Source organism: Pipistrellus kuhlii, unplaced genomic scaffold, assembly GCF_014108245.1.
Source record: "Pipistrellus kuhlii isolate mPipKuh1 unplaced genomic scaffold, mPipKuh1.p scaffold_m20_p_3, whole genome shotgun sequence".
Taxonomy (NCBI): Eukaryota; Metazoa; Chordata; class Mammalia; order Chiroptera; family Vespertilionidae; genus Pipistrellus; species Pipistrellus kuhlii.
In genome coordinates this window covers 64,386,933-64,407,017 of record NW_023425529.1, presented here as the reverse complement: position 1 = coordinate 64,407,017, position 20,085 = coordinate 64,386,933, and the positions used below count along the sequence as shown (strand labels likewise).

At 44.9% G+C, this 20,085-nt stretch overlaps 1 protein-coding gene across 2 annotated transcripts in view; it reads left to right on the top strand.

Moving 5' to 3' along the window:
* The first annotated feature begins 345 nt into the window (after positions 1-345).
* Positions 346-20,085, top strand: part of E2F7 (E2F transcription factor 7) — a 34,025-nt gene continuing 14,285 nt past the window's right edge. The window contains exons 1-6 of one of the 2 annotated variants that reach the window (XM_045588276.1): positions 346-486; positions 1,224-1,316; positions 8,724-8,999; positions 12,787-12,955; positions 16,995-17,285; positions 18,857-19,012. In XM_045588276.1, the coding sequence (XP_045444232.1) occupies positions 1,224-1,316; positions 8,724-8,999; positions 12,787-12,955; positions 16,995-17,285; positions 18,857-19,012 (985 nt within the window). In that variant the 5' untranslated portion in view covers positions 346-486. Of the gene's footprint in view, positions 528-1,223; positions 1,317-8,723; positions 9,000-12,786; positions 12,956-16,994; positions 17,286-18,856; positions 19,013-20,085 lie in introns of both variants that reach the window. The other variant, XM_036458234.2, reaches the window with a different exon arrangement.

Genomic DNA, 20,085 nt, shown 5'->3' with positions numbered 1-20,085 from the left:
CCCGTGAACCCAACAAAAGAGCCCGCCTCCCGCCGCCCCGTCCGCCCGCCCGCCCGCCCCACCTCGGCTGCCCGCGGCCGCCCGGCCCGCGTCCTCAGCGGGAAGCGGCTCGGAAAGCCGGGTCTCCAGGTGCCGGGAGGAGGGGGAAGGGGGCGAGGCCGCGACCGCGGGACGGGTGCGCGCGGAACGCGGGGCCCGGAGCGCCAAGGCTCCGAGACGGGGCGGGGCGAGCCCGGCCGTGCGGCCGCGTGATTGGCCGGGGCCGCCCCGCCGGCCGCCGCTGATTGGCGGGTTCTCAAATTCGGCCTCAAGGCGCCAGAGGAGGTGTTTTAGCGGGGACCGGGCTGCAGTCGCGGTGCGCGAGTCCGGACGCCGCGGAGTCCCCGCCTGCGAGGGGCGTTCGGAGCCGGAGCTGCGCGACTCGCTCTCCCCGCCCGATGCTGCCACCCGGCTGCTGATCGCATCGCCCCCGGATCCCACGTAGAGGTAGGTCCCCGGCTGGGAACCTCCGCCGCCAAGCGGGAGCAGTAAGTGGGGCCGGCGGGAATTGGGGGGAGAGGGAGTCCTCCCGCCACGGCTGCCAGCCTGCCCCCCGCTCCTCCTGGGGGGCCAGGCCCGCGGGGGGTGGCCTGTCTGGCTCTGCCGCCAGCCCGGGCAGTCCTGGGCATTTGCCTTCCCTCACTGTGTGTGTGGGGGGGAGAGGGGTGTCGTGCGTTGGAAGAGTGTATCCTTTGGGTTCGACCGGTGGGAGCTTGGGAAGAGGTTGCACTAAGCGCAGAATGGATTTGGTCTAGCGATCAGATTTCCTCTTCCCCCCACCCCATTCCCCCTTCAAACCCTCTTTACAGCCGAATTCCTCTCCGTTCTTTGCGCCAAAATTAACTGACTTTAGGAGACCCTGTAACTTTCTGACAGATTGGCCCTACACCTTCCTGACTTGTAACTTCACTTTGTTCTGTTGCTTTTCATAAAATTTTTTTTAAAAAAAATTACTACTTTTGTGGACTTTTTCTTCCCAAGTGTTCAGTAATTGATGCGTGTTTGTATCCATTCCTGTGCGTTTCAGAGAGTTGGGGATTGGCCCTACGCTCCTGGAAATTCCCAGGATGGGTTTAGGGAGGGGAAGTTCACGTCCACGTCGAGCGAATAGCAAATAGGTGTTTTGGTTGGGGGAGAAAGCATCTAGTTGTAAAATCGTTTCTTAATGTAATTGTGCATTACAGATGGAAGTAAATTGTTTAACACTGAAAGACCTGATCAACCCCAGGCAGCCCAGACTAGATTTTGCCATTGAAGATGGGGAAAATGCACAAAAGGTAAGGTCTAACGTATTTAGGGTAGTGATATCTAATTCACCTATGTGTTTCAATATGGCACTTGTATTTGTCTTATAAACCTAATGAATATGATGAACATTGTAGAAATATATATTTTTTTTAATGCAGACACACAAACCATGAATAATTGAGTCTCTCAGTCACTGTGCAGCGGAAAGAGGCTAGGTTAGATGTAGTGTTGGAACCAATCTGTATTAATCAAAGATATGCTGAACCCGTCAATCAAAAGTTTGTAATACTTGTGGTTGTCAACGTTGGAATTAGCTAATGCTGTGCAGGAATGTTAAGCCTGAGTGCCCAGGAAGAAAGACTCTGCTGTAAATGCCGGGTTATTAAAGTACTGTGAAATGTTCTTCATACCCATTCATTAATCTGCTCTGGAGGCAGTTCCATTCACCCATATTGGGAGATAAGTGACTGAGCCCAACAATGCATGCTGTGTATTCTGGTCTGGTTTTGCACTGAGTCGTTACCCCTTTTTTCCTTCCCTGTGATTTGTAAGACTATGGTGGTGACTTTAAGAAACATTACCAAGTAAACTGGCCACCCAACAGTGCCCTACCAAAAAGCTGTAAGAGCTTGTTAGTGGCAAACATCTAAGTGTGTTTAGGCAAAGGCAAATACTTATATTAAACCTGAATGTGCAAACTTTGAATATAAATCTGAGCATAGCAACTTCCTTGGATGTTGAACTTTTCTAGGGTCCTGGTCTAAATTTTAGATTTAGTGCCAACAATGACACTGCCTGGTTGCAAAGAACCTGTATGGCCCTTTGAAGAGTATTTGACAACTGTTAATTTTAGATAGGTATCAAATTGTATGCTTTTATGTTTTTCCCATGTAGGTTTTTTCCCCTCTTTGCATTCACTTTTTTTTGTTGTTGTTGTTTTTTTGTTATGAAAAGAAGTACACCAAAGCATTATTGTTTTAAAGAGAACTTTTTAAAAAATTATTGAAGTTATATGAGGGTGAAAATTCCCAGACTTTATATTTTCAGAATTTTAGCTTTGGGAGTTTCAGAGCAAAACTGTTATCTTTTATAATTTGGATGGGACAGCCTTGAAAAAAATATGTATACATATAGTATATAAAGCCCAAGTCAGTGTACACTTTTTTTTTTTTTTTCTGGACCCCCCTTTTTTTATTTTATCTTCACCCAAGGATATATTTTCCCAATTTTTTATTTTTTTTGAGAGAGTGGAGATGGGGAGAGAGAAACATTGATAGGTTGCCTCCCACATGTACCCAACTGGGCCACGGATGGAGTCTGCAACCCCAGTACAGTGTCCTTGGATGTGAATCGAACCCGAGACCCTTTGGTCCGACGCTCTAACTACTGAGCAAAACGGGCTAGGGCTGGGTCAATGACTTCTTATCAAGTGCCTCAACTTCTGCTCTAGTTAGCATCAGTAAGTGCTATATCCAGTCGAGCTTTCTCATTCTAATGGATATGGAGGAAAACCTCAAGTGACTCAGGAGTGATTGGAAAAGTGGTTACAATGTTTGAAATGGAATGTCTGAGCAGGAATTATTTCCCCTCTTTAAGAGAAAGCAAGGGGTAAGAACAGAGTGCTTCTGCTAGTTGCTTGGAGGGGCTTTTTCTCTTTTCCTGTTGCTGTGAAGGATTTCTGGGGATAGTGAGAATGTGGGATTTGGCATCAGATCTGGGTTTGAGTTTCTGCTCTGCTATTTATTCACTTATGTCACCTCAAACAGATATATTTATTCAGTTTTTAAACAAATATTTATGTCAAAGGTGCTGAGGGGACAGTCATTTATTAGGAGTCAATACATCTTCTAACCTCATTAAGTCTGTTTTCTTTCTTCCTTAAATTGCAACTAATAAGTAGCACCTCCCTCTTTGGGTTTTTGTAGAGCACTCGGCAACACATACTGTTCACACTGCACTCAAACTAACAGCCCAGAGATGAATATGGTGCAGACCCTGCCCTCGTTTATTTGAGAGACTTTCAGGAACTCAGATGTAAAACTAACCAACTGTACTATGATTTGATAAGTGCTGTAATTAGTGAGAACAAAGTGGTCCCCAGGGAACAGAGGGGGGAGAAATGAATTCATGGGTCGTCTAGAGAGTTGGAAGGCTTCCGAGGAGCTAACATTAAGGTTGAGGATGTTCAACACACAAGGAAACAAGAGTGAGTGAGAGAAACATTTTAAGCAGGAGAAACAACATGATGTGTGAGTGTTTAAGAAATGTTCAAGAGATTCAGTAAGGCCGAGAACTCATGGTGCTGAATTGTTCCTTCTTAAAACCCTCTGAGGGATGCTTGCTACAGTGTCCTGGGCGTCATTTGGCATAGAGAGCAATGGTCCATGAGGTCTGAAAGGTTGGCGACTGCTGATATAGAGCAATTTATCTTTCTTGATTGGTCAAGAATTCTTAAAGTACTGTAACATACATGCATCTTCTTATTTCTCATGGAGAAACAAAACATAAAGTTTTCAACTTGGTTACCCAAATCTGTTCCCAGTTGTGGGATTATAAACAACTCTCCTAATTTGATTACAGTGCATTTAAGCATGACAGAAATAGAAAATGGATGATTTGGGCCAAAGAGATGAGCAGTGAGGAGTGAGTGAGCTTTTTTGTGCAAGAAGTAACACTTGAGCTAGGGCTTGAAGGAATGAAGGGTAAGACTTAGGCAAGTAGAAAGGAACTAGTAAAGAAGTAGAAATGAGACCCTGGCTGGTTAGCTCAGTGGGTGAGAGTGCCATCTCAATATGCCAAATTGTGGGTTGGATCTCTACGTAGGGCACATACAAGCAATCAATTAATGCATAAGTAAGTGGAATAACAAATCAATGTCTCTCTCAAATCAATTTGAAAAAATGGAAGTGAGTGGTATATTTGGAGACAGTGCCTAGATTGAGTGAGCACAGGTGTGTATGTGTGTGTATATGTGGACCTCCAAATATATATATACACATATATACACACACACATTGTGTATATACACACATACACACACATATATATACACACACATATACACACACACATTGTCTCCAAATATATATATACACACATATACACACACACACACACACAAAAATACAGATATATATGATTACAGGTAAATAAATATGTGCAGAAGGCAGCTGGTTGCCCGACTTTGGAATTCATTGAAGGTGCTAGCCAAACACAAACTTGAGAATTATCAACATACAAGTTGGTTTTAAAATCATGTACATGAGAGTCATGAACTAAGCAAGAGAGAGCAAGTAGAGACAAGTATCAGGCTGAGGTTTGTAAGGGTGGGGAAAGAGGAACCAATGAAGGAGACTGAGAGGAAACAGAAATAGGAAGAGAACCAACAGAAAAGGACTGTTATCTCAGGACCAACAGTTTTTATAGAGTGAAGAACAGTCAACAGTCTTAACTATAACAGTGAGGTCAAGTGAGGTATTCTGCCATTGATCTGGCTCCTGGAAGGTGACCTCAGTCAGAAGCAGTGGATCAGAACACACTGATAATTTGAGGAACCCCTGGGATATGATCAGGGGCAAATCCTCAGTGTGGATTACTCATTCTAGAAGTGCTCGGAAGGGAAAGAGAGCTGTATGAAGTGCAGGGCAGGTTTAAGAAAAGCAAGTGGACTGTTGGGGCAAAATGTGGAATTTGCGTAAGCTGGAACTGGAAAAGAGGTTGACATAATGCCAAAAGACTGTATTATCTGAGGTCACATGATCAAAGCTGTATCTGAAACAAAAGCAAGACTGAACCCAAGATCTTTTGACTACCAACCCTTATCGGTGGCAGCGTACAGCATAGTCTTGACGCTGGTATAATCAATAATGATGAGCATTTGTATATCCTTTCACCATTACAAACTGTTTTCCCCTTCATTATCCGATCTGATCCTCACAGTATCTCTGTAGCAGGCTCTCCAGTGTGTGTTACTACTTTTTACATAAGAAAACCTGTGTCCTGGATTCCTTTCTCCGGGCTCTTCTGAGGGAGGAAGTGATTTCTAGGGTGTTGCAGCTTAGATTTCCTAACAAGCAGGTGTGTCAGAGAGCTTAGTGTGCAGGAGGCTTCTAGGGAGAGTTCTTGGACGAGTTGCCTGGGAAGGGAAGAGAAGGAAAGGCAGCAGAAATGGACAGAGGAAGAGGCAGATCTGCAACAGAGTTTCAGGGGAAGTCTGAGTTTACCCTAGGGGAGGTCTGGAATGACCCCTGGGAGTAGACCCGGCTTTACCTATCAGGTCTTACCTATCAGGCCTCCCCGGGAGGGGGCGATCGCAGATGAGTCAGCCCTCTGGCTGACCGAGGCATTCCAGTGAAGGGCTTCCTGTTGGCGTCACTCCCAGCAACTGGGGGAACGATTCATTCCTGAAGAGGTCTGGTTGCATCCAAGCATCTACCACACCGCTGGGCAGCCTTGCTGGAAAGCCTTGGAGACAGAGACTTCAGTCTGAACTCCTTGTTTTATGGACCAGGAAACTTGGTCCCAGACAGAATGAACAGCTTGTTCAGTATCAAAAAGATACGGAACTGAGACAAAAACCAGGTTTCCAAATTCTTGTTTCAGTCCCCTTCCCACTGCCTTATGCAGTGTCAGGATTGCAGGATAAACAGGCAGATGGAGCAGGGTCGACTAGATAGCAGTCGACTTTCTACCCAACTGCTGAGACCTTGGAAAACAATTTGCTAGACTTTTTCTTTTTCCTTTTGCTATAGAGGTGTGATACCATCACATCATATCAGGTAACCTGATTCTCCTCCTACTTCGAAGTACAGATGGTCCTGTATTAAGATGGTTAAACTTACAATTATTCAACTTCATGATCTATCAGAATTGTTCCTTGATATGAAAAGAGGAAGAGCACATGGTTTCTGTGTCTGCAGGTGCCATGGAAGGTAGAGAAGGTGGGTGAATCTCTGCCTGGCTCAGTAAGCCTGGGCCACACCCTCTGCTGTAGGGATACCTCTTTGAATAACTGTGTTCTCTGCACACTTGTCCGGGGCAAGGCATTGTGCCAACAACTGTGAGGCATGAGACATGTACTTACTCCCTGGCCTCCAGAAGTGCACAGTCTCATGAGTGAGACAGACATTCACCCCGCAAGTTAAATATATTAGCTCTGAGTGTCAGAATGAATGGTAATAAAGACTAGGAAAGAGCCGAAACCGGTTTGGCTCAGTGGATAGAGCATCAGCCTGTGGACTGAAAGGTCCCGGGTTCGATTCCGGTCAAGGGCATGTACCTTGGTTGCAGGCACATCCCCAGTAGGGGGTGTGCAAGAGGCAGCTGATCGATGATTCTCACTCATCGATGTTTCTAACTCTGTCCCTTTCTCTGTAAAAAATCAATAAAATATATTTAAAAAAAAAAAAAAAAGACTAGGAAAGAGGAAAAGATGCGTAATTGCTAGGCTTTATTGCATGCTTACTATATGCCAGGAACTATTCTCATAACCCTGAGGTTGGTATTTTTTACGAACTTCATTTTCAGTTGCGAGACTGAATGCCTAGTGAGGAGAAGGGATGTGCCCTCCCTGGCACCAGAACCTGCATGCAGGACTGCTTTCCCACCACCACCCCCCCATCGATACTGTGGGGCCTGCTGGGTACGGGGTGTTGGAGCGGTGAGAAAGACAGCTTCCTCCAACAGGCACCCAGGACAAGCTTATTTCTATAATAGTTGCAGAATTTCAGAAACTCTGCTTTCAGTATGTCTTGCATACCAGCTACTTTTCTGCGGAATGAGGTTGTATGTAACCTCAAGCAAGTTACTTAACCTCTCTGTGCCTCGGTTTCTTCAGCTGTAGACTGGAAAAATAATAGTACCCAGGTCACAGGAGTAGAAGAGGTTAATATTCATAAGTACATGAAACACAGGTGTGGCACATAGTAAACCCTCAATACTTTCTCTGAGGGCCCCCTTGTAGAAGACTTCGTCAGAATTGCACACTTACAGGAACTTGTTAAGAGATATCGGTAGAAAGGGGAAGAAGAGAGGAAGCAAAGAATATATATGCATAGCTCGTGGACGTAGACAGTAATGTGGTGAAAGCCTGGGAGGAGCGGAGATGGGGTGGAGAGAGGTGGGGGGACATCTGTAATAGAGTCAACAATAAAAGTTTTTTAAAAAGAAAAGAGTTCAACGATAGAGAGAGAGAGAGAGAGAGAGAGATAAGTCGGTAGATGCAGCTTACTGCTGCTGTGGCAGGAGGAACGTAGGCTCCCATCCCCACCCGCTCCTTCCTCTCCCAGGAGGACAGGACCACCATGGCTAGTGGGCAGCTTCTGCCAATTCAAGAACAGGCGTTGGCGTGCTAACACAGGTTCCAGTTTCTCCCAATCTTTTCCCTCTGCACATGTTGCTTGTTTATAAGAAAGCACTTTTTGTAAACCACTGTTCAGCCGAAATCCAAGCATGCAGTAGCTATAGAGTGCTTACGTGTACAGGAGAGGGAGTGACAAATACTTAACCACCCACCTTCATAACTGTATAAGATGCTATTGCCTGCAGGTGAATTCTGCTATAAGAAGAGCCAAATCTTTCTGTTTTTGAATGCCAAAAGCTAGTTTTGGGGGAAAGAAATTTGTTTGCGTTACTCAGTAGTTCCAAATGTGGATTCTCTGTACTCAGTCCTGTTTTACAAGGGACATAATGCACCCATCATTAATCTCACCCATCATTAATCTCAACGTGTGATCTGAGGGTGGGTTCTACTCCACAAACTATTACAAAGCTGGAAAAAAAATTAATAACAGAACTTGAGAGATAAGCACTTGGAAGTCTCTATAGCAATTTAATATCGCCCCCATGACACCTAAGCCTGTGTGTGATCAGTGGTCTCTTCTTATTGAACAGGCTGAAGGTCAGTTTGATTGGTAATCTCACGTGCGGAGTCATATAGGGTCGGGGTTGCAATATGAGTCCTTTGGAGTGAGACTGCTCTCTAGTTTTGTTTTATATGTGGCATTTTGTTGGATGCACTTATATCCATTGGTCCTGCTGATTGTTATATTAGCACTGTTGAACACTGAACTACAAAGCATTGGTTTTCTTCACTGGTTAGGCAAACTTGCAGTGTTTAAGAAATATGGCACTTAGAGGTATACGGACTCAATTCACGATTGCCCTTTTCACCCCCAACTATTATAAGCACCCACCTGTGGTAGATACACTCATGACTTCTTTCACAGCGACTCCATGAAAAACATGCACAAAAGGAGCAGCAGATTATAATCCGTTTCTCGCCGGAGCTTCTCCGTGCGTCCCCTGGGTCCTGTCCTACCTATTTCTCAGCCCTGAGCATCTGGGCTGGTTGTATTTTCATGGTGGGAATAAAACAGTTCTCTTAGCGGATAGCTGACCTGTCTCATTCTTGCTAAAAGATCTCTTTTTCAAAATAGGAAAATATATTTGTTGATCGATCAAGGATGACCCCGAAAACTCCAATAAAAAATGAACCAATTGATTTATCGAAGCAAAGAATCTTCACTCCAGAAAGAAACCCCATTACTCCCGTTAAGCTTCTGGACAGACAGCAGACAGAACCATGGACGCCCACAGCTAACCTGAAAATGCTCATCAGTGCTGCCAGCCCTGACATCAGAGACTGGGAGAAGAAGAAGGGGCTGTTCAGGCCCATTGAGAACAAGGATGAAGTGTTCACAGACTCTCTGCAGGTAAACAGGCTGTGATAGAACTAAAATTTTTTACTTGATTATTTTTTTTTAATTATAGAATTCTCAATTTTTCAGCTACTATTGAGCCAAAGGAAGTATTAAGCTTAATATCTTTTCTTTATATAGCTGAAAAAGAATTCTCATTCTGTATCTTATTTTTCACAATGAACACTTTTTTTTAAAACAAAAAATGTAATACTTATTGTTAAAAGTATTACATATGTTATATGCATGCAAATAAGCCTAACCAATGGACACAGACAACAGGGGCATGAGGGCATGGGGGTAGGAGGAGCAAGGGGGGAATAAGGACACATATGTAACACAGTAATCAATAAAGAAATTTTTTTTAAAGAGAGTATTACATATGTACCCTTTTTCCCCTATTGACTCCCTCTATTCCAACCCTGGCCCCAGGCCTTCAGCACCCTATTGTTTGGACACAAATAATAGGGAACACTTTCTTTTTATAATATTCCCTTAACCAATATTTTTAAAAATCCATTTTTAAGCAATGATATTTAATAACTTTGATTTAATGGGGGAAATTGTGTTTTTATTAAAAATGCTGCTGTAGATTTAATTTTGCTCCAATTTTAAGGATTTTTTTTAATTTTAATATATTTTTATTGATTTAGAGAGGGAAGGAGGGAGAAAGGGAGGGATGAGGGATGAGAAAGATCTGACCAGAATCAAAACATGACCTCATGGTTCATAGGTCAACACTCAACCACTGAGCCACGCAGGCCAGGCAAGGATAATTTTAATCTAAATGTTTTTGACCTGGGAAATTTTATTATTCTCATGTATGTTCAGTTTGTTGGTTTGGGCTTTAAAGTTATCTTTAAATTACATGTCTAACCAGAGCTATTAAGTAAGCTGCATATCTATACTTTAAAAAAAAAAAATCAGTGGTCAATAATTTTCACTCTCCCATCAAACTTTCCCAGACTTGCTAAGAAAAGTTGCTCACAGATTGGAATGTTATTTCTCTTCCAGTCATTTTGGTGGATTTTTTAAATCTATAAATATGTAAATTAATAGTATTGTTCTGGTTTGGGGATTGGTTATGCGATAGTGTCATGGGTATTAAAGACATTACCTACACGATAAGTGTATTTTATATGACCAACTATTCTACCAAAAAGTAAAAGAAAAAGAAAACCAATTTTTTTAAAAGATATTTCTCAGTATTTTTTAAGAATATAAAGGGATCCTGTGACCACAAAGTTTGAGAACTATTCTAGGGTATATACCTAACAGTGCAATTATTAGGTTATTGGGTGTTCAAATACTCACAAGATAATGCCAGATTGTTTTACCAAGAGCTGTTTGTTTCCCTCAGTAATGTATAAACATATAGTGAACCATATCCTCTCTGACACTTGAAATTCTCAAATTTATTAATTTCTGCCAATCCAGTGGGTGTACAATTGTATATTATTGTGGTATCTGTTTGCTTTTTCCTTGGTTACCAATGAGGTTAAACTTCTTTCCATATCTTTACTGGCTACTATGTTTTCTCCTCTTCTGTGAAATACCTGTTGGTGTTCTTCATTCATTTTTATTAATTTGTAGGGTTTATTATATATGCATGAAACTAAACCTTACCAGTTATACGTGTTACATTTCAATTTGGTGCCTGTCTTTTTTCCCTTTATGTTGCTTCTTATAATCACTTATCCTTGTATCATGTATTCAGTTCTTCCTCTTCCCTGGAGTTGGCAGTGCTACACCTGTCACATATAGATCCACTTGTGTGTGCATCTGTTTCTGGGCTCTTTTCTGTTCCTTTGGGCAATTTGTCCATCCCTCCACCAATACCATACTATATAATAAAAGTCTAATATACTAAGTGTCTGGTTATCTGGTTGGCTATCCAATCAATCAAAGTATAATATGCTAATGAGATGCTAAGGACACTCAACCGCTCTCTATGATGTGCACTGACCACCAGGTGGCAGATGTTCCAACCAGTAGGTTAGCTTGCTGCTGGGGTTTGGCCAATTGGGCCTGAGTGAGACAGGCTGGACACGCCCTGGAGCTCTCCCATGTCCCTCCCCAGCCCCCATCATGCACCAGTGGGGGGGTCCCTCAGCCTCGCTTACACCCTCTCACAATCCAGGACCCCTTGGGGGATGTTGGAGAGCCAGTTTCTACCTGACAGCAGAATGACCAGTTGCTATGACATGCACTGACCACCAGGGAGCAGATGCTCAATGCAGGAACTACCCTCTGGTGGTCAGTGCGCTCCCATAGGGGGAGCACCTCTCAGCCAGAAGCCAGGCTCATAGCTGGGGAGCTCGGCAGTTGTGGGTGCCTCTCCTTCCACAGCAGCGCTAAGGATGTCTGACTGCTGGCGTAGGCCCGCTCCCCATGAGCAGTGGGCCCAAACTATCAAGTCAGATGTCCTCCAGGGGCTCCCAAACTACAAGAGGGTGGAGGCTGGGCTAAGAGACCCCCCCACCCCCCTGAATGCATGAATTTTATGCATCGGGCCTCTAGTATTATAATAAGCCTTTATATCAGGCAAAACAGGAACCTCAATTTTTCCTTCAGAATATGTGGACTATGCTTTGCCCTTTTTTCTTCCATAAGTACTTTAGATTGGATTTTAATTGTAATTGCATTGCATATAGATTAATTTGAGAATGAACCTATTTATGGTACTGAGCCCTCCTATCCATGAGTATATGTGTTTCTCTAAGTTTTAAGTCTGTTTCTGTAAAGATCCAAATTTAATATTTTATACAAATAGATATTTACTAGATTTTTTTCCCTTAAAGAGTTTTGTCTTTTCAGCAGCTTTCTACATTCTCTTATTATTGTTAATAATTTGTCAGTTTTATATTTTTCATGTAAACAATCACTGCAGAATGAAAGTTTTGCTTATTTATTCCTTCCCAATTCCTGTGCCTCGGTTTCTTTTTCTTGTCCTCATCCACTGGCTATCTCCAGTATGGTGCAGAAGAGGAGCATCCTTATCATTTCCCTGATTTTTAAAGGGGTAGTTTCAAGGTTTTTTTCTTTAACACTTGTTTTCAGTTGGGTTTTTATAGATACACTTTATTCAAGTTCTACATTCCTAGTTGTCTAAGGACATTTCTGAAAATCATGAATGGTTGTTAAATGCATTAAATGTTTTTTTTTCTGAAACTATTGAGATCATCCTATTGATGTGTTCACTGAAAAACCTTTTATTTTCTTAGGTTGAATTCAGCCCTTTTGAAATGTGGGTTGAAAAGACAAGGACACTAGTTTTGTGTACTTGCAATAAGAAAGAATAAGATTTAGCTGCTCTTGTTCCGTTCCATCAACCCTTGGACATTTGTAAACTTAGAAAAGAGTTTAATGACACAGTGAGACCACTGCATCTTCAATTTCATATTAATAGAAATCACTCATGATCTTATGAAAAGAGATTCTGATGGACCAGTTCTGGGGTGAGGCCCGAGACTCTGCATCTCTAACAAGCTCTTAGTGATGCTTGTCTACAGTCCAACAAACACCCTGTCAGCAGGACTCTAGCAACCTGTAAATGTCCGTACTATTCATTGTTCACGCTTTTAACTAGTAGGCTCGGCCTCAAATTGCAAAGGACAAGAAATTTAGTCTAGAGAAGGTAATAGGCAGAATGCTAAGAAAATTAGTTTAGGAAATGTATTTTAACTAGACTCCAGGATGGTATGGAATGGGATGTCCCCCCCATGTGCCAGTACTGCCCATTGCAATTTATTAGGATGTTAACCACGATGTCTCCTCCCCTCCTTCTGTCTGCCCGCTGTAGCTTCGTGTTGTGGGGGACGTTGCTGTGGAGAAATTTGAGAAGTGCAGGCCGAGCAGAAAACAAAAGAGTTTAGGACTCCTGTGCCAGAAGTTTCTAGCTCGCTATCCAAGTTATCCCTTGTCAGCTGAGAAAACCACCATTTCCCTAGATGAAGTGGCTGTCAGTCTTGGTATGTATCGTCCGGTTACCCAGTTATAGTGGGACACTGGTTTCCTGGGGCAGGCCCCCCAAAAGAGTGAGGAGAGAAGCAGGGGGAGCTTCCTTCCGCCATGACCATCCAGTGTAGGCTTGCAGGGGCCTTCTAGGCCTGAGGGGCAACAAGAATTTGGTTTTCCTAAGCTTAAAAAATACTTGGTCGAGACTCACATTACAGAGCCCTGTCTCCTATTTAAATTTCATCTTATTTCAGACAGACTAAAAAATGTCTTGAAATATCCTGCTGTTTATTTTTACAATAATGCTTCTAAAGGTTCAGAATTGGTGTTAATTCTGTTACAAAGCGAGACTGGAGAGCGAGAGCATGATGTTAGAAGCCCTATTCTGTGCCATTCACAACAAGCCTGCCAAACTCGGAAAAGCACATCTGGTCATAACGCAAACAGCTAACCCTTATAACAAAGAGGAACGCATGTGTTCACATGGGAGGGTGTGTACAATGTGCAAAGCTGTATGTTCTATAAATAAGTCCAGCAGCTTCCGAATAGAGACCCCTGGTGGACATGGATGGCAGCTGGTTTCAGGATGCCCATATTGCCGACAGTCATTAAATAAGTAGGAATCACAAAGATTTGAAGGTGGAAGTGTCTCCTTAGGAGGTTTTACAACACATAATTTTGATAGATTATATTTTTAATTTGTTTATTAGTTCTAGTTCTTCCCATAGCCCAGAGAAATATGCACCAGCAGATGATTGTCGGTCTGAATTATTCAAACTGATGGTTAAAAAGATTGTGCTTGCTGGAAACTGAAATAATGAGGAGGCCATGGGTTGTGATGGGAAGACCACGGAGGGGCTAGGCTTTGGTCAGAGAAGGCTGGATTTGAAGCCCAGTTCTCCAATTTACAGGCCATGAGAGCTTCAGGAAGTTAATCAACCTGTTTCCATTGGGATCATAGCGCCTACCTGGCAGAAACTTAGCCAGGTTGGGATAATGTCAGTAACAGGCCTACCTCGGGCCCTGGCAGGGGTGGTTCTTACTGTTATGTGGACGTTTTCCCTCGCTCTTACTAGATGTATCCCCTCTCCCCTAAGCTGTTCCTTCAGCCTCTGCAGTTAGGAAGGGGGAGTGCTTTGCTTGGGGAGCCATTTTGAAACCCAGAAATGGGAACACAGTATTGGGCACTGGTGGCCATGAGACAAGAAGGGCAAAAGGACCCAGCTGGGGAGAGGCTTGACCCATCGGAGGCACAGCGTCCTGGAAACGAGTCTTACAGAGGACGAGGGTAAAGCAGCAAACCAGTGTCCTTCTCGCTGGGATTCACGAAGCCAGGACCCTGCACTGATGTCAGTGCCGAAGACCAAGGGTTGGAGGTAGGAAGGCTGTGTTACAGGATACACTCCTACTCGGGGGCTGCAGGTCACTCTGTAGGCCCCCGAGTTGTGACTGCCTGGGGCAGACCCAAGGATTTTTTTTTTTAAATAATATATGTTATTGATTTTTTACAAAGAGAAAGGGGGAGGGATAGAGAGTTAGAAACATCAATGAAAGAGAGACATCGATCAGCTGCCTCCTGCACATCCCCTATTGGGAATGTGCCCGCAACCAAGGTACATGCCCTTGACGGGAATTGAACTCGGGACTTTTTAGTCCGCAGGCTGAACCAAACCGGTTTCGGCCAGACCCAAGGATTTTTGCAACAGCTGGCTAAATGCCTCACATCACCCAGACCTGCCAGATGAACTTAACATCTCTCTTCATGTGAGGTCAAAAATTAGGTCCCTCCAGGAAATTATTTCAGGGGTGATTGACTCTTCAGGTTGAATGTAAACGCCTTGCTGCATCCGAGGTCACAAGCTGTAAGACCATATTTTAGCCAAGGATGTGCAGAGCAGTCAAACTGCAAAGTTTCCCAGATTCTGGTCCCATGTAGGCTGGACATGGATATTACAGATAAGTTGAAGGGCTAGGAGGACCTTAGTAAGTGGGAAATAGCACGTCCTAAGAAAATAGTTTATGGGGCTGAGATGTTCTTGGTAAGCTCCATCGGGGACTAAGGGAAGCCTGGTAAGAACTGATAAATCCTTGGTGTAGTGCCGCGAATAGGATGAATAGGATTGCCTGGATACAAAAGGAAAGGAAGGCTGGTGCCCGGGAAAACCTTCCCAGCGGGACAAGGCCCAGAGCAACTGGTGCATCCTGTATCCTGTGAAATGGGACTTTTCAGTGCATCAGCCAGAGGCCAGGGGCAGGCAGTCCTGAGGGAAAAGGCGGTGCTGGTGCCGGCAGCGGCTGCACGTGCCTCACTGGCGTCACCAACAAACGCCTGTCGTGCAGTGCACCATGAATGTCTTCCTCTCCGGGTGGTCAGATCTCCCTTTCTTTTCCCTTCTTGGGATGTCTAGCCACTCGATGGAGACTCAGCAGATTACATCTAATATGAAACAACCAAACAGCCGGGCATATGGCTGGCCCTGGGGTGTTTCAGTTGCATTCACATGACATTTCTAATGGGAAGGTTTATAGAATGTTGCACTCTACACACGACGTGTTAATATCGGAAAGCAGACTGGAGCAAGGAACCCCGGGGGTCTGGACAGGGGGCTGCTGACCGCCCTGCCACCGCCTTCCAGCAGACATCTGGCACCAACACGGGGCGAGGAGCCGAAATGCTCTGATGGGCTGTGAAATGCCTCCTCATGCATGTGATGAACTTCCTCTCAGCTCCGGGCTTCTTGTAATCCGGTCTGTTTCTCCTGTGAAGTTTCTGAAGGGCCACATGCTGCATTTACTGTGTCTGCCCGGATTATGCAACAGCTCCTGGCGAGTGCGCAGAAAGAGGGCCTGGTTGCAGCTGCGCTGGTTTTCTCCATGGGGCCTGGCTGCCTCTGTCATGGATACGTATATGAGAGCAGAGGGGGAGGTGGTGCCAGAAGCCCAAGTGCCTGTTGCACTGGAGGTTTTTAAATCTGTTTCCACTGATCCTCTTGTGCCAGCGGCGACCTGAGGTAGCCCCAGGGCCACGCAGGAAGCGCCACACAGCGAACATGTGTTGGAGACGCTCCATGTTTGTGGTCGCATTGAACCCTCCTCATCTTATGAGATAAAGACTAAGTCACAGACAGGTTAGGTCACTGCTCAGGGTCACCTGATTGGGACAGACAACATGGGGATTCATATCTAGGCCGTCTAACCCCAAAGTCCCCACCCTCACCACCATAAATAGTTTTGGTAAATTTCGTAGACGGCTCATAATCCTAGCTATTTGGGCAAAGCATTGGGCAAGGAGTAGGGAACTGATGAACTTGATGGTCCGACTGTACTGTACATGAAGTCTCTGTTTCGCTGGGCTGCTTGGTGGGATACGGTGATTGAGAGCACGGGAAGAGTTGTCTGTAACCATGGTGAAGCGGAGGGTACTCGGATGTTGTTCCAGCCCTAACCGTGGCTTCATCCATCATTTGAGAAGGTGACTCCTCAAACTCTTGACTCCTCAGTTTCCAGTGTGAAATAGGACGCAAGATACTTACCATCTGTTCCCTTTATTGGGCCATTAAGAGAGTTAATAAGATAATCATTTTGCATCATTCAAACTCCAGGAAAGGAAAGTATTGTCCAAACAAAGTGTCTGCTCTTGGACACAATTTATCTTATAGTCTGCATAATTAGGGCTATAAGTCAAAGTCAGCCAGCCAGCATTCACCAAGTGTCCATCAGGCATGCTAGCACCTACCTGGGTCTCTCAGTCCTCCCATTGTAGCATGCCAACAGGGCTAAAGAACAGACATCTGCTGCATGCAATCCAGGTAGGACATCAGCCATCTCTGGGTGGATGTTTTATCCTACTGGGGGTTAGATCACAAGAAAAGGAAAGAAAAAAAAAATATCTGTTACTTGCCACCCTTTTGGGATGAATTTGTGGCGCAGTCACACTTCACGGACATGCCACGGGGCATCACGCAAAGTAGTTCACACATATGGTCCAGGTTCTCAAGGAATTTATCCTAAAAATGTCTGCATGATGATGGTTGGCTTGTGTCTTCCAAACAGGCGTTGAAAGGAGACGCATCTATGACATTGTGAATGTGCTGGAGTCCCTGCACCTGGTCAGCCGGGTGGCCAAGAATCAGTATGGCTGGCATGGACGGCACAGCCTGCCCAGAACCCTGAGGAACCTCCAGAGGCTGGGAGAGGAGCAGAAGTACGAGGAGCAGATGGCACACCTCCAACAGAGGGAGCTGGACCTGACGGATTATAAACTTGGAGAACGTAAAAAAGATGGCTGTGCAGATCCCCACGATCAACAGTTGCTGGATTTCTCTGAGCCCGACTGTCCCTCCTGTGAGTTCCTTGTAACCACATGAGTCATAGCAGGGAGACAGAGACTCACTGCTGAGATGGAAAGTGCCAGATTGGCAGCCCTGGAGGGAGGTGTCCTCTTACTCTCTCCGCTGCAGAAAGGCAGACAGATGGCTCCCCCACTGGGCTGCCCACTCATCCTCACTGAAAACCTGTCTGCTGGCAGGTCGCTTGGTGTTGGGTGTGCGGACTGCAGATCACTAGCAGAGCTCCCATTCCAGATTGACAGCCCCATGCTGGTTCCTATTTGTGAGCCTTTAAGGAAAAATTGCTTTGGAAGAAGTTTTTGTTACAATGGTATTAATTTTTCAAGTTGCATATTGGAGTAGATTCTGTAGAAAAGAGCCCCGTTAGCAGCAAACGTTGATTAGAAAGATAGACATTGGATGCAGAATTTTTTTCACTTACATCTACATTGGCCTTCCCCTCCTGACTCACTTATCCTCCTCCTGTCTTAACCATGGATCCTCGGATCCTCATCGTTCTCTTCCTACTTGCTAAGACGATAAAGTACAATTATCACACTCGTTTCACTTGCAAATTTAAGAAATAGGAATGGAAAGGTGGGCCTGGTTTTCATTCAGTTTACTGCCTCGTGCCTTTTAGTTCCAGCCCATGAGCCAGTTGTATCTTAATAACCAGGGGAGACGGCCATCTGTCGGGATGGTTTGCCTGCCATCCTCCGCAACACACATCTCATCAGTTCTCCTGTTTAGTTACAGTTTATTTGTGAAGAGAAATGGAAGAGGTGGGCACCTGCTGTGACTACAGCACATTCTGGAAACAGACATACCTCAGAGCCATTGTAGGCTTGGTTCCAGACCTCCACAATAAGGCACGTTGTAGTGGAGGGTTCTTGCCTTCGATTTGTAAAAATTACAGTATCTGTGAAGTGCACTAAACGAGGTTAGTATTGTGGGCACAGAGAAATTAAAGTGGAAGCCTTGCCTTTAAGGTCAGAGTGGATGTTTGAAAGCAGTTTCTCAGCCCTACCCTACTCTCCCCCCACGCTTTTTTTTTTTTTCTTTTTTTTTTTAAATCCTCACAAAAGGATATTTTTCCATTGATTTTTAAAGAGGGTATGGAAAAGAGAGGGAAAGACAGAGAAATATTGACGTGAGAGAAACACATCTATTGGTTGCCTCCTGCACGTGCCCCAACCAAGGTACGTGCCCTTGACCAGAATCAAACCGGGGACCCTTTGGTCCAAAGGCAGATGCTCTGTCCACTGAGCCAAACCGGCTAGGGCTCTACCTATCCTTTTCTCCTCCCACATCCATCCTGGCGGAGAATCGCTTCAGGAAAACCACCTCCTGCTTTCTGTTCCACACAGTGTGAGTGTAAGGCCTTAAGAGTAGATTAACATTCTGCCTTTCAGAGTCTATTCCTTGTCTTTATAAGCCACCGTCTGTGACTGTCCAGAAGGCCTCTCTCTGTAACAAAAGTGATCTTTCCATGCACTAGCAGACTTAGATCGTTCTGGCAAACTGTAAATACAGTCTTTCTTGTGGTAAGTTATCTTTTTTGATGCCTTTGTTTCGTTCCCCTTGTAGCGTCTGCAAACAGAAAAGACAAGTCTCTGAGAATCATGAGCCAGAAGTTTGTCATGCTGTTCCTCGTCTCTAAAACCAAGATTGTTACTCTCGATGTGGCTGCCAAGATACTGATAGAAGGAAGCCAGAATGCGCTGGACCATAGTAAATTTAAAAGTAAGCATCCTCACCTAAACCCACCTCGCCAGCACAGGAGGGTGGGATTCATACGGGGATGTTTTCTGCCTCTGAAAGTAAAAGAATAATCATTTTTGGGGAAGCGTACTCCTTTCTGCATCTCAAAGTCCTTGGTGCTGTGAGAGGTGAGTTAGTCACATGCTGGATTCCCATTGAAGTCCCCTTGGCAGCTAGAGCGGACGGTGGAAGCAGAATGCCATACGCAAATGCAGGTCAGGGTGGGTGTAAGATACTTCGCACTTCTCTTTAGTATCACAGCATCCAAGACAGAATGTCTGAGTTTTGTTTCCCCTTTATTCCCCACCCCCTGCTTACTCTTCTGATGGGTGGAGATGAAAGGTGTATACAGGTAAGAACCAGCAGAATGACCAGAGTAGGGAAAGGGTGGTGGGACATGGCTGCGGACAAGGAGAGCGTTTCCAAGTTTCATACTTTTTGTCCAGCGTGGATTCCAAGCCAGAGGCCCTTGGCTGCTGGTAGTCCATTCAGAACTACCAACAGCCATGAGCTCAACATTACCTAGCTGTTTGTTTGTTTCCAGCTGGAATTAGAGCCACCCTGTGGGAGAAATTACTAAATAAAATCTAGCTCTCCCACGATTGGAAAGAAAATGAATGCTTGCTGTTTCTAGACAATAATCAACACTTCTTTGCTTGATCTTAGCCCTGAAGTCAAGTGGGTTTCCTACCTGTAAATTGATTTCTTAAATAGAAATTACTTTCTGGGCATCAACCTGTCTATTCACTGTGCTATCCCCACTTCTGAATATCTCTTCCAGTCCCTGCATTTTCAGATGTGTCTCCCCAAAGCTCTTAAGACTCAAGGATTGTGCATCCCACCCCCCACCCCCTCTAGGTGGCCAGAGGCCAGGACTTCGGGTGAGGAACTGCCTGTCTTCGGCACAGCAGTACCTCCGAATCCTGAGCCGAAACACCTGCACCCGGGAGTGCGGCTGCTTTGCAGGAAGCTCTGGGGATTCCCTGTCACGTTCACAGCCCAGCTGCCTGGTGGAGCTGGTGCCACAACCTCCTGCTGGGAGAAACTCGGGCAGG